The 19,265-nt window shown below is 51.3% G+C and overlaps 2 protein-coding genes across 5 annotated transcripts in view; one reads left to right on the top strand and one right to left on the bottom strand.

Annotated features, from left to right (window-relative positions):
• Positions 1-19,265, bottom strand: part of TSPEAR (thrombospondin type laminin G domain and EAR repeats) — a 194,705-nt gene that overhangs the window by 114,440 nt on the left and 61,000 nt on the right. The gene's annotated exons all lie outside the window — the stretch shown is intronic.
• On the top strand, positions 964-17,045 carry LOC129483081 (keratin-associated protein 10-9-like). 4 transcript variants are annotated; one of them, XM_055279895.2, is made up of 2 exons: positions 964-1,494; positions 16,350-17,045. In XM_055279895.2, the coding sequence occupies exons 1-2, from the start codon at positions 964-966 to the stop codon at positions 17,043-17,045; spliced, it is 1,227 nt and encodes a 408-aa protein (XP_055135870.2). The 4 variants fall into 4 exon arrangements, with proteins under 4 accessions (XP_055135870.2, XP_055135872.2, XP_055135873.2 ...); XM_055279897.2 differs by lacking the exon at positions 964-1,494 and having other exon boundaries at positions 16,203-16,523; positions 16,617-17,045; XM_055279898.2 differs by lacking the exon at positions 964-1,494 and having other exon boundaries at positions 16,203-16,538; positions 16,743-17,045.

Here is a 19,265-nt window from a genome sequence, read left to right as displayed (position 1 = left end):
GAAGGGTCAGGGACAGAATGATATGGTTTGGCTGTGTCCTTACCCAAATCTCAACTTGAATTTCATCTCCCAGAATTCCTACATGTTGTGGGAGGAACCCAGGGGGAGATAATTGAATCATGGGGGCCGGTCTTTCCTGTGCTGTTCTAGTGGTAGTGAATAAGTCTCACAAGATCTGATGGATTTATCAGGGGCTTCTGCTTTTGCTTCTTCCTCATTTTCTCTTGCTGCCACCATGTAAGAAGTGCCTCTCACCTCCCACCAAGACTCTGCGGCCTTCCTAGCCATGTGGAACTGTAAGTCCAATTAAAACCCTTTTTCTTCTCAGTCTTGGGTATGTCTTTATCAGCAGTGTGAAAATGGACTAAAACAGGGGCATCCCACCGGAGTTTGCAGATGGAACAGGTAGGGGTGGCAGGGTGGGGAGCCAGGGGGCATTCCTAGTCGAGACACCCATTGTTCAATGGAGCAGGACTCTGGGACAGGTGGAGAACATCTGCTGGTAAAATCACCCCACCCCTGGTACCAAATACCCAATAGCAAAGACACACAGGCAAAGACAGGAGGAAAGTGGGGCCAGGTTTTCCGGACTTGCCAACTCACAATCTGTTCAACTCCCAGCTCCACCAGCAGACATGCAGCATCACTGTGTGTGGTTGCAGGGCACAGACACCTGTAAGCGGCCAGCATCACCCAACCACATGCAGCAGTCCTGGGACCACAGTAACAACCCACAGCAAGTAAACTAATTAGGGTTGCCTGGAGGCAAAGTCTCAGCCACAACAAGGAAAGGGAAGGCTTGTGAGACTCCTGTGGGGAAAATACCCAGGGAGGGTATAAAACCTCAGGGTAGCCAGGGCACGCAAACCCACACATCTCACGCCAGCACTCACACCACCCGGCCCAGCACCCACCATGGCTGACACCTGCTGCACCAGGACGTATGTGATTGCTGCATCCACCATGTCTGTCTGCTCCAGTGATGTGGGCTGTGTCAGCCGAGTCTCCTCCCCCAGCACCTGCACTGGCTCCTCCTGGCAGGTGGACAATTGCCAGGAAAGCTGCTGCGAGCCCCACTCCTGTGCCTCCAGCTGCTGTACCCCTAGCTGCTGTGCCCCAGCCCCCTGCCTGGCCCTGGTCTGTGCCCCAGTGAGCTGTGAGCCCAGTCCCTGCCAATCAGGCTGCACCAACTCCTGCACACCTTCATGCTGCCAGCAGTCTAGCTGCCAGCCGGCTTGCTGCACCTCCTCCCCATGCCAACAGGCCTGCTGTGTGCCTGTGTGCTGCAAGTCCATCTGCTGCAAGCCGGTGTGCTGCGTGTCCGTGTGCCCTGGAGCTTCCTCCCCATGCTGCCAGCAGTCTAGCTGCCAGTCAGCTTGCTGCACCTTCTCCCCACGCCAACAGGCCTGCTGTGTGCCCATCTGCTGCAAGCCCATCTGCTGTGTGCCTGTCTGCTCTGGGGCTTCCTCTCTGTGCTGCCAGAAGTCTAGCTGCCAGCCGGCTTGCTGCACCACCTCCTGCTGCAGACCCTCCTCCTCCGTGTCCCTCCTCTGCCGCCCTGTGTGTAGGCCTGCCTGTTGTGTGCCCATCCCCTTCTGTTGTGTCCCCGCCTCCTCCTGCCAGCCCAGCTGCTGCCGCCCGGCCTCCTGCCTGTCCCTCCTCTGGCGCCCTGCGTGCTCCCGCCTGGCCTGCTGAGGCCTCTTCTCAGGCCAGGGTCCAGCTGCTGATGGGCACATCCCCCAGGGCCAGCTGGCTCAGGTCCTGACCTGGGTTAAGTGGCTGCCCCTACCTGGGACGGGGTCCCCATGTCTCCCCTGTGCTGAGGTGACCTCCCCCTCCTTACTCCCAGGAGCCTCCAGCCTCGCTGCTCCCCAGCTCCTGCCTCCCAGCAGATGCCCACCTGCCTGCTGGGTCCCCTGTCCTCCCTCCCAGCTTCTCTGCTCTGGGTCACTTGGCCTCAACTTTAACCTGTCAGCACCTCCTCCTGCTCCCCAATAAACTCTCCTTGGTCACCTGATTCTCTTTTCTGTTGTGCTCCTGGGGACACATGGTTTTGAGCTGACATTGGTCTCCTCCAGCCATGATTATTTTTAGGAATGAGTGACTTAACCTAGAAGTCACAGGGGACAGTGGCCTAATTCCTCCAGGGGTTCACCAGGTGGGACTCATGGTCACTCCCAGGAAGGCTCAGTCCCGGCTCAGCCCCTGTGCCCGGGTCTTCCTGAGCCTGGTCATTGGCTGCCGTGCCCTGGGGTGTGGCGCTCTCCAGGCTCCAGGACCGTCCCACCCACTCTCTCACCCGGGAGAGCCCGCCCTGCAGAGTCACCTGCTGGGAAGCTGGTCTGGGGTCCGGGCACTGCAGCCTCCAGGCCTGGTCACCCTCCCTGTGTGCCGCCCGCCCGAGGGTTCTGCTCGTTTAGCAGCAATGCAAGGGGAGAGTGAGGGGCTGCTGCACCTGCACAGGAGACAAGGGACTCGATGAGGACAAAAGCATCGTGGGGTGGGTGGAGGGATGGGATAGGGGCAGAATGCTTGCTGCTGACTGGGACATTCCCCAAGGCCCACCGCCCGCTGCCCCTGAAATGCACGTCCTTCATGTGGTTTAGGTGTGCAACTTGTGATTTTCTAGGCTTGTCCCTAATCTATCCCAGGCCAGGCCTGGCCAGGTTCTTCAAGGCCCTGTGGCTCTGCTGCCCCGACCCGGGTCAGGGGTCCACACGGTTCCAGCTCAGGCCTCTCCTCCTCCCACCCTGCCCAGCGGCATAGGGACGGCCCCTGCTCTGCTGGGCTTGCCCATCCCGCCGTAGGTCCCTCACCTGATGACCCCATGAGCTCCTGCTCTGGTGTCTGTCGGGGTGTCTGGTGTCTGTCTCTGGGGACCTCAGCTCCCCTATCTTGCTCTGTCCACAGCATCAAGCCCCCTGCTCACTGCTTTGACGATTTACGATCCGTGCCGCCAGTGTCACTGCCCGCTCTACACCCATTCAAGCCCAGCACACGGTCTGAGCTGGGGATGGCTGTCCCCACTGATGTCAGGCAGCCCTAAGTTGGCCTGTGCCATGCACTTTGCATCACCACCATGGGGACAGCGCCCAGAGACAGGACCAGTAGTCACAGTGGCTGGAGGGAGCCCAGCTCTACAACAGGCACTGTCCCCAAGGGGCTGTCAGGGTGGGCCACCTTGCAGACAGGGAGTCCAAGAAACCTCTGCCATTCGTGAGTGACCAATCCCAGGGCCCAGGCGAGGGTGGAACAGAGTCCTTGGTCTGCCCTCCTCTCCTCCCAGTTCCAGGCTCGGTTTCTGGCAGGGCTGTGTGGCCAGGCTCCGGAACATTCCTGCCGGCCCCTCTCCCCTCTGACGGGGCCTGCCCGGGGGTGTTGGGCTGGGGGGACCATCACCAGCAGACAGAAGAATGTGTGACAGACTTCTCCAATGAGACACGGAGAGCAAGAGATCAAGAAAACCCTGATGTGCTTGACTCCATAAGCAGACAGTAACCTCTCTATGCCACGAGACGACAGCAGAAAACCAGTGAAAAAGGAAGCCACGGTGTGAGAGGACACTCGACTGAGAAGATTTCAATGAGACAAAGGCATAAACTCCCAGGAGGGAATAGGCATGGACAGGCTATTCCCACCCAGCGGCCCAAATGGCCTTGGAACATGAGACATTGGCACCCCTGGAAGGCAGGCACCTGCCAAAAGGAACCCCAGGCACCTCACCCCGCCTGTCCTGGAAGAAAAAGCTGGACACACCCATCGCTCACGGGACGTGGCGGGCAGGAGCTCCAGCTGGCTGTGGAAATGGGGGATTGGCACCACTGCTTTGGAAAGAGGCGGGGCCCTATCTTACCGTGGGAGAAGCCCCCCGGACCCCGCCATCAGCAGTGCTGAAAAATCTCCGGCGCATGTACGTAAGCGGCACTGTTTGTTACCATGAAAAATTAGAAACAGCCTAAATATCCATCCACGAGGGAATGGAGGCGAAGGGAGCCAGCGCCGCACCACCGGGAGGCCCTGAACCAGGGCCGTGCGCTCACCTGAGCCGCACACACACAGGACCGCGAGTGCGCAGGCTGCGGAAGAAAGCCCAGGCCGCACAGGTGCCAAGCGAGGCAGCGCTCTCTGGCCTGGGGACACGCTTTAGCAGTTTCTGTAAATAAGTGGATGAGATCCCACCTCTCAGCGGATTTTCCAGAGAAATAGCTGGGGGATTAGAGAAATTTTTACCGTGGAATTAGTAACAGCGGGGATCTCACCACCCAGATTAACCTGATGTCATTAATTCCATGATCAAAGGTTTTTTTTTTAATTTATTCTGGTTTTTTGGAACCATTTGAAATTCAGTGCTGTAGCCACATGGCGGCACCTCCCCCGGGTCCCTCTGCAGGTGCCTCCTGGGAGTGAGGGCCTTCTCCCCCCTGCCCACAGTGAGTGCAGCTGAGGACGGCCAACTTCTATATATATATAGTTATCAAAAGAAGCAGAACATCATGCAACAGTCGTATCCAAATTTCCCAAAAAGCCCCCCAAACTGGAATCAGATAAGTCTGTGCACTGCCCTGGTGATCCTGACGTTCTCGTCTCATTTAACCCAGGAGCGTCCTCCCAGGACCTGACCCTGAGCATTCTGGACGCTGCTGTGAGGTCTTCATCAAGGAAACCACGCCCATGAGACAACTGCTTCAGGCGGGGCTGCCAGGGATGCCAAAGCCACTGCCAGGAGGTGCTTGAGCAACAGGGCGTCCCGGCAGTGCCACATCCCCCAGCGGAGGCCACACAGAGACCACCCCATCTCCACAGACAGAGGTCGGCAGCTCCTGGGCAGAGTGCAGCGTGTCAGTGGGCGCTTCCCGGCGGGGCTTCCTATGTGTCAATGCACACATGCTGAGGCTTTCCAGCCCGAGGCCACATCTGTTCGACGCAGGCAAAGGCAGCTGCCCCAGATCCCTGCCAGGGTCACCTCTGCTCTAACGACATGACAGCAGGGAACAAACCCCAGGGGAGGTGGATGCTCTCACGGTGCCCTTTTGTCTCTAAAGGGGGGAGAGATCTTACAATTCTTCTTTTTCTCTGCCAAGATGTTGCCTTGGGGGTAAGCACCTCCCTTCTCCACCCCACACCACCTTCCACACAACCACAGACACAAGGCTGGGGCACTGGCCCAAATGTCACAGGTGTGCAGCCACAGGGCTCTTACCTTTCACAGCCTGTCAGCCCCCGACCCTGGGTCCCCAGTCCCTCACCATGCTGCCTGGCCCTGCCTCCGCCTCCTCCCTGCCAGGTGCCTTCCAGAGCTTCACAGCCTCCTCCTCCACCTCCCACAACTCCTCCAGCCCCTGTTCTCAGATCAGCAGGGCAAACCTGGATTTGTTTACCTGGAACCCGAGACCCTGCCCTGGTCAGCACCCAATTCGAGAGCTCTGCTCAGCAGTGAGAATGAGACACCATGGCAATGTGGCTGTGCATCAGACACCTGGCTCAGCGCAGGTGGCACACCGACAGAGCCTGTGGTGGGACCACACCAAGCAGCCCTAAGGCAGCAGGTGCCCGCCCAAGCCTCAGCCTCTGCTCCGATACCGCCTGCCCACTTGGGTGTATTTTTTGTCTGACTTTTGCTTCTGGTGCCGAACAACCCAGCCAATTCAACACAGCCCCAAGGCTGTGCTAAAAGTTCCTAGGAGGAACACGTGCCACAGCCTAGACACCTACCAGGAAAAGCAGCCAGGAAAGGAGGGTGCAGTGGGGAACCCTGCCAGAAAACACACACAGGGGATCTCTAAAACCCAAGAGCCCGAAGCACCTCACTCACTCACCCACTCACTCACTCATGCCTCCCCCAGTTCACCTCCTCCACACCCCCAGCATGGCCGTGTCCACCACGTTCGTCTCCTCTAGCACTTGCACTGACTCCTGGCAGGTGGCAGAGGCCCCAACTGTGCTGGGAGGTGGGACATGGCGGGAGGCTTGGGCTCCAGCTGTCCCAGAGCTCAGGGAGTTCCACTCAGGGACAGCTTGGGCATCCTGGCCTCCTGTGCATGCTCACAGACGCTCAGGGACGCCCTCTGCTCCAGCCCCAGGCTTGCCGCTGGGATGCAGAACAGAGAACAGACACACGGCCTCTGGAATTCCCTGTGCTGGGCTGGGTGGGCGGAGGGCTGGTGGGAACAGGAAGGCCCCAACGGCACAGGAAGTCCAGGACAGCATGGGGACACATGCAGACCAGAGGGTGAGAGAAACACATGGACACACAGGTCCAGATGTAGCCAGATGTGGTTTCAAACAGGATTGAGCAACGGACTCCTAGAAATACAACTGCAGGCAAGGGATGCTGGCAAAGTGTGGCCGTCACCAGGTTGCCTGCGAGAGGCCCCGAGTCTTTACTTGTTAACAGCTATACAATCACAATGCTGGGGGCACACATTATTCTTTCTTTGCCAATTTAATGAAGAAAAATATCTTATGGTTTTCTTCAGCAAGGTGTGCAGTGTTCCAAAGTGTGAACACGCTGCACTTGATGTCTGCAACGACAGGTGGATGGCACTGAATGTCTCTCCAGTTGTTCATTATTACAAATGACACTTCTGTGGGTGTTTCCACTATATACCTTTCCACACTCAGGTATGTGTTTGCCTAAATTCCTAAAAGTGGCACTTCTCACCTGGAGTGTTAGCAGATTTCAAATTCATAAAGATATTTAGAAATACCCTCAGGCCGGGCGCGGTGGCTCACGCTTGTAATCCCAGCACTTTGGGAGGCCGAGGCGGGCGGATCACGAGGTCAGGAGATCGAGACCACGGTGAAACCCCGTCTCTACTAAAAATACAAAAAAAATTAGCCGGGCGTGGTGGCGGGCGCCTGTAGTCCCAGCTACTCGGAGAGGCTGAGGCAGGAGAATGGCGTGAACCCGGGAGGCGGAGCTTGCAGTGAGCCGAGATTGCGCCACTGCACTCCTGCCTGGGCGACAGAGCCAGACCCCATCTCAAAAAAAAAAAAAAAAGAAAAAAAAAAAAGAAATACCCTCAAAAAGAGTGTCCAAACTGTGCCTGCTAAGACCGATGACAGAGGAAATGGTACAGCAGGGAACTGTAAGGGGCTGTCCTTCCACAGAACATCAGAAACCGGCAAAACAAACAGATATGGTTGGACTTTGTGTCCCCACCCAAATCTCATCTTGAACTGTCATCCCCAGGTGTTGAGGGAGAGACCTGGTGGGAAGTGATTGGATCATGGAGTTGGCTTCCCCCATGCTGTTCTCGTGATAGTGAGTTCTCACCAGATCTGACAGTTTTATAAAGCAGTTTTCTCTGCTCTCACTTGCTTCTCTCTCCTGCCACCATGTGAAGAAGGTCCTTGCTTCCCCATTGCCTTCTGCCATGACTGTAAGTTTCCTGAGGCCTCCCCAGCCATGTGAAACTGTGAGTCAATCAAAGCTCTTTCCTTTATTAATTACTCAGTCTTGGATAGTATCTTTATAGCAGTGTGAAAAAGGACTAATACACAAACAAAAACAAACAAACACTACCTGGTAAAATCAACTTTATCTGAACTCTGGAAAATAGTCGAAGGTTTACAGCAAGCAAGGGAACACATAATCAAGTAAAAGCAACAGAGCCCAGTAGGAGAACCTTGTGGATTTTAACTTCCCCTTGCCCCATCCCCCATCCCCAGCTGGGTGACAGTCAGGAAGACAGCAGCTGGAGTTCCTGGTGTGGGGTGCTGCTGCCAGGGAAGCAGAGTGGACCTTGTTTGTAAGGCAGTGCAGTTTTCTGTTTCAACCCTTCTGGTGGTTCCCTGAAGGGCTAACACACAGGGCTTGCCTTATTTCACCAACTCAGACTTTCTCAGGGTAGAGGAGCAGCTATATGGAGGGTGTGTGTTACAACGTTTAAAGGTAAAGGAACAAGTCACTGACACCTAAGTCAAAAATTATCAGTTGGGAAAACATTGGACACCCCCAAAAAGCCTGGGAGGAAAAGCTAGGAGATGACATGCTTTGAGGAATAAAGGAGTTAGAAGATTCCACATATTTTTAAGAGTCCAGAAAGCCCCCATGCATGTCTATGATGGGGCACTGGCTCAGAAAAGAGCTGAGAAGCTCTCAATGCACACCTCTAGCTGAACTTCAGGCTCTGAGCAAGCAGGAAGTGAAGATGCAAGCAGGAAGTGAAGGGGAAGGCAGAGTCGCAAACTCCCCAGCCAAGTGCTGAGGACGTGGACCAACACACAGAGCCCAGCTACAAACGCTGAAGAAAAATATTTTTTGTTTCCAGGGGTTTAAGGAACTCTCTGTCAAATTACTGTCTCAGCACGAAGCTAATAGAACAGTGAGCACGCATGGTGAAGAAACTATTTTTAAAAACTGACAGAAACAAACAAAAACAACCACAATACACAACAATCAGCAACAGCAAACTGCACAGAGGGAGGAAAGCCTGATACCCAGAAATATCCCATTGTAATTGTCACTGTCCAGTTTTCACCAGAGGCATGTGCCATGCAAAGCAGCAAGAAATATAAGCTACTCATAAGGAGGAAAAGCAATTAATGGAAAATCTTCCTGAGGAAGCCGAGAATTGGACTTACTAGACAAAGCCTTTCAATCAACTGTCTTAAACACGTTCAAAAAACTAAATAAAATCACAGACAATGAATTAAGATAAACCAGGAAAATGATGCCTCACCCAACAGAGAATATCAATAAACAGGAGGAATTTTAAAAAGAAATTAAATAGAAATTCTGGAATTGGAAAGTACAATCACTGAAATAAATAACTCATGATATGGTTTCAACAGCAGATTTTAGCAGCTATAAGAATTAGTGAACATGAAGATAGATCCATTAAAGTATTCTAGTCTGAGGAGTAGATGAGAAAATGAGTAGCAGATGAGAGAATGAAGAAAAATAAGCAAATCTGGAAAGACCTGTGGGACACCATCAAGCATACCAACACGCCCAGCAGGATTTCCAGTTGGAGGGCAGACATTGGGAGCAGAAAAAATAGTTGAAGAAATAACGGCCCAAACTTCCAGAATTGAGGAAACACATCAATCTAACTCAAAGAGATTCATATAAAAACACAGTATAATCAAACTCTCAAAAGTCAAAACAAAGAGAGAATGTAGAAAGCAGTGGGACAGAAGACTAACAGCGGATTTCTCATCAGAAACCATGGAGGCCAGAAGGCATTGGGATGACATATTTAACATGCTGAGTTCAGGCACAGGGGTGGGGAGCACCCAACAACCAAAAAGACATCTTCTTCTGGCAAAGTGATCCTTCAAAAGTGAAGAAGTAACACATTTTGAGGTAAATAAAACATGAGAGAGCTCATTGCTGAAAGATGTGCCTTACAAGAAATGCTAATTCAGGCTGAAATAAAAAGGCAGTCGATAGTAACCTGAAGCAATATGAATGAAGAAAGATCAACAGCAAAAGTAGCCATGTTGGTAGTTTGTGTGTTTATAGGAGTTTTTCCATTACATCTTGGTTATCTAATTTGTTGGGTACAAATATTCATAGTATTTCTTTATAATTATTTTTATTGAAGTTAAGGTCAGTAGTGATGTTCCCATTTTCATTTATGATTTCAGTTATTTGAATCTGTCTTCCTTTAATCAGTCTAGATAGAGGTTTGTCAAATCTGTTGCTCTTCTCAAAGAACCAACTTTTTTATTCCTTGATTCTATTGATTTTTTAAATTTCTATTCCATTTATCTGCACTCTGATCTTTATTTTCTACCTTCTGCTAAATTTGGATTCAGTTTGCTCTTTTTCTAGTTCCTTAAGGTGTAAAGTTCAATTAATGATTTGAGATGTTTCTATTTTTTTACGTAAGCATTCATAGCTATCAATTTCCCTCTATGTACTGCCTTCATTGCATCTTGTTAAGTTTTGGTTTACTGTGATTTCTTTTTCATTCCTTTCCAAGAGTTTTCTATCTTCTCTTTGAATTCTCCTTTGACCAATTGGTTGTTTGAAAGTGTGCTATTAGGTTACACATATTTGTGAATTCCCGCTTTTCTTTTGTTTTTGATTTCTAGTTTCTTTCCATTGTAATCAGAGAAGATACTCTGTATGATTCAAATCAATTTAGATTATTGAGGCTAGTTTTGTGGCCTAAGGTATAATCTAATCTGAAGAATGTCCCATGTGAACTTGAGGAGAGTGAGTTTTCTGCTGTAGTTGGGTTGTGTGTTTTTGCACATATCTGTTAGACCCAGTAGATTTATGTCATTTTTCAAGTCCTCTATTTCCTTATTGAATAAAAATTTAGTTCTGTTATTTTATACTTTTTTAAATTAGAGAGAATGGCTTATTGAAGTCTCAAACTCTTACTGTAGAACTGGAACTATTTCTTTCTTCAAATCTGTCCATTTTTGTTTCATATACATTGGTGATCTGATGTTAAATGTGTATATATTTATAATTGGTATATCTTATTGATGGATGGACTTTAATCACTACATAATGTCCTGTGGGCCCAGCCCCTGCTGATCAGTCTGCTCCAGCTTCTGTATGACAGTGGCTTCCTCATCAGGCTCCTTTCCTGGCCTGTGGCTGGCCCCTCCCTAGTAGGGTCATTATGTCCCCAGGTAACATCCTTGTGGCCCCCCGGGCAGCACATAGCATTCCTCAGTTGCTCTCACTAGAGGCCAATACTTCAGGCCCCACTTCCTAAGGTCTGGTCTGGAAAATTATGGCAGCCTCATAAAACAAGCTGATAAATTTAAGACTGGTATTATTTCTCTCCCAGTTGTTTGAGAACATTCAGCAGGGAAAGTATTTGGGTCTGTAGTCGGCTCTGTAGGAAAGCTTTTGATTTTAGATTCAAGTTATTTAATCAATATGGGATATTTGTATTTTTTTTCCTTTTGTGTGGATTCGGTGTCTTGACAAATATAGACAGTTGTGTCTCCACCAACACAATCAATACATAGACTCCTCTCATCATCCCATAAATTTCCCTCATGGTCCTTTGTAGTCATTCCACATCCCCATCCTAGCCCCTGGCAGCCACTGACATTTTTTTTGGTCCCTTTACAATTACCTTTTCCAAAATGTTATATGCATGGAACCCCATTGTGCTTAGTATTTGCCACATAACATATGACTTAAATAGACCCTTCCCTAAAGAGCAGATACAGTTGGCAAATAAATACATGAAAACATGCTCCACGTCATGAGTCATCAGGGCAATGCAAACTTAAACCCCAAGGGACTCTGTCCGTATAGCTGTGTTGACTAAAGTAACGATACATCTGCTGTGCAGGACGGGCAGGAATGTGGGGCTTTGCTGATACGTTTGAGCTTAAACCTCCCATCTCACTGTGGTTTTGCTTATGCAAGGAATCTACTCCCTTTTTTCTCCTTGCTTTACTGTTTTTGGGTCTAGTGTTTTGAGATTTTTTATTCCCCTATCTTCCCCTCTCTGTATTAGTTCCTAGGGCTGCCACATCAAATGACACCAAAAAAGTGACTTGTAAGAGTGGAAATTTATTATCTCGTAGTTCTTAGGGCCAGGCACCTGAAATGAAGATATCCACAGGGCCATGCTTTCTCTTAGCTCTGAGGGAGAATCTGTCCTTGCTGCTTCCAGTTTCTGGTGCTCCCAGCAAACCTTGGTGTCCCTTGGCTTATAGCTGCCTCATGACAATGTTTGCCTTGGTTGTCATATGCCTTCTTCCCTTTGTGTGTGTGTTTGAACTTCCTTCTCCTTTCTCTGATAAAGACATTAGTCATTGGATTTAAGGTTCACTATAACCCGGTATGACCTCATTTTAACTAATTACATCTACAAAGACCCTATTTCTATGTAAAGTCACATTGTGAGTGATATGGTTTGGTTCTATGGCCCTGCCAAATCTCATGTTGAAATGTGATCTCTACTGTTGGAGGTGGGACCTAGGGGGAGCTATTTGAGTCATGGGAGTGGATCCCTCATGACTTAGTAGCACTGTCCTTGCGATAGTGAGGGAGTTCTGGCAAGATCTGGTTGTTTAAGTCTGTAGCACCTCACATCCCCCACTCTCTTTCTCTTGCCACTGCTTTTGCCATGTGACATGCCCACTCCCCCTTCACCTTCCACCATGAATAAAGCTCCCTGAGGCCTCCACAGAAGCTGAGCAGATGCCAGCACCATGTTTCCTGTACAACCTGCAGAACAATGAGCCAACTAAACTTCCCTCTTTATAAATTACCCAGTCTCAAATATTTCTTTACAGCAATGTGAGACCAGCCTAACACAGTGAGGTTCTGGGTGGATATGACTTTTGAGGAGACAAGATTCAACCCACTACCGTCATCTACTTCCTCCTGAGTTGTATATTCTTTGATTACTCTAGTGGAGATTACGGCATGAATCTATGACTTTTTAAAGTCTAATGTAAATTAGATCTTATATTATTTCCCAGACAGTATAGTGTAGTAAGACCACTTTAACTTCATGTAGCCCCTTCCTGAATTTTGTGATCTTGACATGTATTTTATTTCTATAAATATTTTACAACTTCTAAGACATCTTATACAGTAAATATTCATTTAATTTCCTCATGTGTGTCCTCCTTTTGTTACACTTCATTTCCTTTTAGACTTCTTGCTTCCATCTGTGATCATTTTCATTCTGCCTAATTATCTTTTTATTTTCTTTAGTGCAGATCCTCCTGGTGACATATCCTCTCAGCGTCCAGAGAACGTCATTTTCCTGTCCTCATTTTTGAGGAACTTCTTCCCAGGTGTAGAATTCTAGCTTGGTGCTTCTTTTCTTTCAGACAGTAAATATATCATTCCATCATCCTCTGGCTTCCATAATTTCTACTGAGAAGTCATCTGTAAATGTTATTGTTGCTTCTTTAAAGGTAATATTTCTTTTTTTTTCCTCTGGCTGTTTTTAAATTTTTCTCTGTCTTTGGATTTCAGCCCCAATATGCACAGGTGTTGTTTCCTTCGTATTCACCTTGTTAAAGATTCCTAAACGCTTTTTGCATCTATGGGTTAATGTTTTTCATCACTTTAAACTTCTTGTCTATTATACCATCAAATATTTTACTCATCTCCTTCTATGATTTCAACCATTTATATTCATAATTATTTACAACATAAGGGCATGCTTATTACTCCACTTTCTTTATTTCCCTCTTTTATTTCCCATCTCTGTACTCAGGCTTGACAGTTCCCCATCTCCCTTTCTTTACTAATTTTCTCTTTGGTTTTGTCTAATATGTTGTCTAGCTAATCTACTTAGTTCTTAATTTCAGCTATTATGTTCATTTGCAGAATTTCTCTTTGATTCCATTTCATAAATCTAGTTTGACACTGAAATTCTCCATTTGTCCTCTGTTTTCTTGAGCAAGCTAATCAGCATTACTTAAAATTCCAGTTTGACAATTCTAATATCTAAAGGCCCTGTGTATCTGTTTCTCATTTGCTTTTTCCTCTTGGTCCTTTGGTCAGGTGGTTTGTCTTGAGTATCCCTAGTAAATTTTCACTGAATCCAGGACTTCATGAAAATTTCCAAGATGATTTGAGCCTGTGTTGATGCTGCTGTCTCCAGAAGAGATCACTTTTGTTTCTGGGAGGCAGTTAGGCTATGGACAAATTATATGAGTTCAATATGAGCTGATTTAAAGGTGGGCTTCATTCTTCTTTCTGGTTTTTCCTTCATCCTAGGGAGTAATCCTTCACTTACATTCACTGTTTCCAACTGAAAGTCTGTTGTTGTTGTTGTTGTTTTACCAGAATCCCTCCCCCTTGTCAGGTCCTGAACTCTATGTTTTTGTCTTCCAATTGTATGAGACTACTAAAAGCTGTGCTCAGCCTCAGCCTCATGGCTGTGGTCTGTGAATCAGTAAATGCCTCAACAAGAAAATCCACAAGAAATATTAGACTCACTTCTGTGCACTTTCCCTCTAATAGGGATTCACTCACTCAAGTCTCAGCTGTCTTGGTGACTCCTGGTGCCCTCAAATAGAGATTTTGTTTGTTAAACAAGGTTTCCTAATTTTTTTCAGCTAGATGGCCAGTCTGATGTCAGCCAATTCCCCACACACAAAAGCAGAACTTGACAGAGAGTTTTATGTAGCATAAGAAAAAGGTAGCACAATGGAATCGTTTTCAGAGCTCAAAATTACTCTTCAATAATTTCTCCAAAAACATTTATTATTTCAGCCCATTTTTATGAAGGATCTTCCCTATTCCAGGCATTATCTTAGGCCCTCAGAGACTGAGTGGTGAACAAGACAACCACACTTCCTGCCCACATGAAGCTTACCTTTGAAGAATGGGAGCTGAGGACAGCAAAGAAAATGAGCAAGAAAAGTTAGGAGACTTGGCACAGAAATACTGATGATGGGCCAGGCACAGTGGCTCACGCCTGTAGTCCCAGCAATTTGGGAGGCCGAGGCAGGAGGATCACTTGAGCCTAGGAGTTCAAGACCAGCTGGGCAACATAGCAAGACTCTGGTCTCTACAAAAAAAAAATTTTTTTTTTACAAAAAGAAATATTGATAATGGGACTTGAACTATCTATGATTGAAGCGCATCATAAAGCTATGGCCTTAAAGAGCAGAACCAAATCCATAGCCCAGAATGGACCAGTTCAAAACTTTTCTTTCCTATCTGAAACCCAGTCCTATCCCCAGCATTCCCACAGGCAAGTCTGAGTGGACCTTGGGGAAGGCCGCGGGCAGGGGCATGGCCTCTCCTTCCTTGCTCCCCTTCTCCCTGTTTGGGGCTCTAACTCCTCCAGTGATGGGGACGGGGGAAGGAATGTGCAGGGCCACCACTGTGGGGCTCACTGGCCACTGCTGCACCTTCTCTCCAGCTGCTCCCGTGATCCTGTGCTGCTGCCGGCTGCTCCTGCCTCTTCAGCGAGGACCCACTTTAGAGACGCCCCTAGGGACAGTAGCTGGAGGACTCTCTCCCTGGGACACCACACTTTGCGTAAGGCTGAAGGGCCACCCCTGCCTCTGCAGCCTCCTTATTACAACCTGGGCAGCACTGGTGGGGTGTGGCAGCTGGCCATAGCTGGTCAACTTCCATCTTATTTTAGAAACCCTGTGGGGACAGGTCTGACCCAGAATGTTAGCATTATTTTTAGAATGAGAGGTCGTTTCCAGCTTTGCCAGATTCGGAGCAACAAAGACGTTCTACTCAACATCATGTAATACGTCTTACTTTATAATGAAATATGCATATGTGTACTTGAATTTTTAAATAAAAATGTTAAATCACAATCAATATTATAATTAGCTGGTGGGTAGCAGTGTTCCTGGAAAGTGATGAGGGCCATTTTATAAGGCAAGAAGCTCGGGACTTCATTATGCCCTGTGGTGACAACAATTCATCATCAAAGATCATGCTGCCATGAGAGTTGCCTGTGGCTGACCTGGGGGTGTGTGATGGGGCCTGTGGGCAGGGCTGGTGAGAAAAAGATGCTTGCAGTGCAGGGCACACGGAGGAGATGGCTCCAGCAGTGGTGAGGGCTGGCGGCTGCCTGCTGCCTAGCACAGCTACTTCACAGGTTCAGAACCCGAAACCACAGCCCAGGATGCTGTTATTGTGCCTCAGCAAGGAGCGGGCTGAGCCCACGATCCTTGCCCTGGAATAGAGTCCTGCTGCCTCCCAAGCAAAGGACAGGGTGGGCAATGAACAGAGGGCAGGAGGTACAGAGGCCATGGGGATTAGAAATTGGCGAGTCCTGTGTCCTGCAGCAGGGGAAGGACCATGCTAGAGGAGGAGTTTGCACCACGGGAAATAATTCCTAAGGGCCGGCTTCCTGCAGATGGAGCCCATGTCCTGAGGCTGCTGGGGTCAGTGGCTGGACGATGCCCCAGCAACCAAGGATGGCCACAGGCACATCCCACCCACATCCCACCCACCAGACGCCCACAGCCCTCCTTGCCTCCAGAACCCAGCTGGGATCGGGCCCACCCCAACTCCTGCCCCTGAGGTTCCACATGCGACAGGCTATAGCCCAGGTGTGACAGGAGATTTGTGAGCTGGGCAATGTCACCAGGAAACAAACATCCCTAATCATGACAGACGCCGCCTCTCAGCAACAAGGAAGGGGAAGCTGTGGGCCCTGGAACAACAAGGCCAGGAGGGGTATAAAAGTCTGAGAGCCCCAAGAACCTCACACACTCACACACTCACTCACTGACACACTCACACCTCCCCCAGCTCACCTCCTCCCCACCCCAGCATGGCCGCGTCCACCATGTCCATCTGCTCCAGCGCCTGCTCCGACTCCTGGCAGGTGGACGACTGCCCAGAGAGCTGCTGTGAGCCCTCCTGCTGCGCCCCCAGCTGCTGCGCCCCGGCCCCCTGCCTGACCCTGGTCTGCACCCCAGTAAGCTGTGTGTCCAGCCCCTGCTGCCAGGCGGCCTGTGAGCCCAGCCCCTGCCAATCAGGCTGCACCAGCTCCTGCACGCCCTCGTGCTGCCAGCAGTCTAGCTGCCAGCCAGCTTGCTGCACCTCCTCCCCCTGCCAGCAGGCCTGCTGTGTGTCCATCTGCTGCAAGCCCGTGTGCCGTGTGCCCGTCTGCTGTGGGGCTTCTTCATGCTGCCAACAGTCTAGCTACCAGCCAGTTTGCTGTGCCTCTTCCTCCTGCCAGCAGGCCTGCTGTGTGCCTGTCTGCTACAAGCCTGTGTGCTGTGCGCCCACCTGCTCTGAGGATTCCTCTTCATGCTGCCAACAGTCTAGCTGCCAGCCAGCTTGCTGCATCTCCTCCCCCTGCCAGCAGTCCTGCCGTGTGCCCGTCTGCTGCAAGCCTGTCTGTTGTGTGCCTGTCTGCTCTGGGGCTTCCTCTCTGTGCTGCCAGCAGTCTAGCTGCCAGCCGGCTTGCCGCACCACCTCCTGCTGCAGACCCTCCTCCTCTGTGTCCCTCCTCTGCTGCCCTGTGTGCAGGCCCGCCTGCTGCGTGCCCGTCTCCTCCTGCCAGCCCAGCTATTGCCGCCAGGCCTCCTGTGTGTCCCTTCTCTGCCGCCCTGTGTGCTCCCGCCCGGCCTGCTACAGCTTCTCCTCAGGCCAGAAGTCCAGCTGCTGACGGCCATGTCCCCCAGGGCCAGCTAGGCTCAGGCCCCACCTCTCTTCCAGTCCTTGGAAGCCCCTGACCTCCCAGCCCACCCAGCCCCAGCACAGCTCAACACAGAGAAGGAACAGCCCCACCCATAGCCGCGCCCGGGCAAGGGGTGGGGTCTGAGATGCTCACTGGCTCCTCCTTGACCTCCCCCGGGGTGGGCGAGCCCTGGCTGCTCCTCACGGTGTTTCCTGGCTGCAGACCACAACCCTCCGCTGGTCGCTGGTCGGGGATGGGCCCTCCTGACCCGTGTCTCGCACCCAGGAGTGTCACCCTCTGCCTCTGAGCACCAATAAAGCCTCTGCGGCCCCAGCTGACTCTGTGCTGACTCTGCATACCCAGGGCGGGAGGGGGCAGAGTGGGGCCTGGCCTGGCTCTGGGGGGCTGGGCCCCGTGGATCTCTTTACATCCGCAGCTGGGGGGCCTCCGGGGGCTCTTGTGTGACACCTGGAAGCTCCTGTCCACCTCGTGGCATGTTCTGCTGTCCGGCTCCCCTCCCGGGTCCTGTGGGGCCCAAAAGCCTTGCTCACTGGCTGAGTCCCACGGACACCACGTGGCTCGGGCCAACGCCCCACTCACTGTGGGTAGAAGCAGCTCCTTCCCATGGCAAGGGTTGGGGCTGTCCTAGGGGGTGGCAGGCCCCAGCTGTGCTGGGAGGTGGGAGATGGGCAGTGGGGGGTGGGTGTGGAGACTTGGGCTCCAGCTGTCCTAGCACTCAGGAGTTCCACTTGGTGACAGCTTGGCCATCCTGGCCTCCTGCGCACACTCAGACGCTCAGGGACGCCCCTGCTCCAGCCCTGGGCTTGCCGCTGGGATGCAGAGCAGGGAACAGACACGTGGTCTCCAGAGTTCCCTGTGCTGGGCTGGGCGGGCAGAGGGCCAGTGGGAACAGGAAGGTCTCAGGGCGGCGATGACAGAGGAGTCCCAAGACAGTGTGGGAATGTGTCCAGACCAGAGAGCAAGAAAGAGGCCTCCTGGGGGTAGTTTCTTAGCTCCTGCCATGGGAGACAGGCAGACGGCCACAGCCACACTGTCCCCTGCAGTCCTCACCCACGCCCCCCGCGCTGGTGACCCGGGGCTGCGATGCCGCCCACTCTTCTCGCCTTAGGAGAATGCAGTTGGGTTTGGGGGCCTCGGCCATACTCTGTGGGCACAAAGGACCCCCCACCTGAGATGAGCTGCATGTGTCAGCTCAGGCTGCTGTGACAAAGTCTACAGACTGGGGGCTTGAGCCACACACATGGGGTCCCTCACAGTCCTGGGGCTGAAAATCGAGGCCCAGGTGTGGCAGGGCTGGTTCCCAAAGACTCTCTCCTGGGCTTGCAGACACAGTCTCCTCCCTGTGTCCTTACGGGGCTGTCCCTCTGTGTGTGTCTCTGCCCTCATCTCCTCTTCTCACGAGGACACCAGTCATTGGATTAGGGCCCATCCGTGGGACCTTAACTTAGGACTTCAACATGTGAGTTTGGGGCATCACAAGTCAGCCCATATTAGGGGGTCTGGCTTTGGCCCTTGAGGCAGGAGTGAGGGTGGCAGTGAGGCCACCTGTGCCTCGAAGACCCCAGTGGGGCCTGGCTGGGGCAGGCACTCCCTGTCCATAAACTGCAGGGATGGACATCTGGACAGAGACACAACCCTCGGGGAAATTCTGCTCACATGGACTCTTTCACCTGCTGAACAACGCTGTCCAGAGGCCTCAGACACCCACCAAATGGTTCCTGTTTAGGCATCCTGTTGTCCCCAGTGCCTGGCTCATAAGGGGAATTCTCACTGGTCCCACCGCAGGAGGCATGGCTTGCTTCCAGACGGGGAAGGTGGGGATGGAGGGCAGGCCAGGCAGCTGTGCTGGAAGAGACAGGCCACACAGGGATGGGTGCAGGGAAAGTGGGGGCCACAGGGCTGTCGCGGGGGTCAGGAGCATCTTGCACAGGCTTCCTGAGTGGTATGGAGAGTGACCTAGGGCTTCAGGGGCCGTGGTACACACACTCCCAGTGATAGAAACCAACTCAGGATTTAGGAATGGGAGTTCTTGGAGACCTTGATGAGGGGCTTTCCAGTCACACTCTTTGGGCAGGGGCATCCTGTGGTGGGCAGAGGGGGAACAAGCACTGGGGAAGTGAAATGTGAAGGCAAATAATTTCTTCTCCAAAGATCTAATAGAACAAGGCAGGACAGGAGCACGGTAGT

The sequence above is a fragment of the Symphalangus syndactylus genome, chromosome 5, assembly GCF_028878055.3.
Source record: "Symphalangus syndactylus isolate Jambi chromosome 5, NHGRI_mSymSyn1-v2.1_pri, whole genome shotgun sequence".
In the NCBI taxonomy this organism is placed as follows: domain Eukaryota; kingdom Metazoa; phylum Chordata; class Mammalia; order Primates; family Hylobatidae; genus Symphalangus; species Symphalangus syndactylus.
Note: the sequence above shows the minus strand (reverse complement) of the source record. Positions and strands in the feature narration are given on the sequence as shown.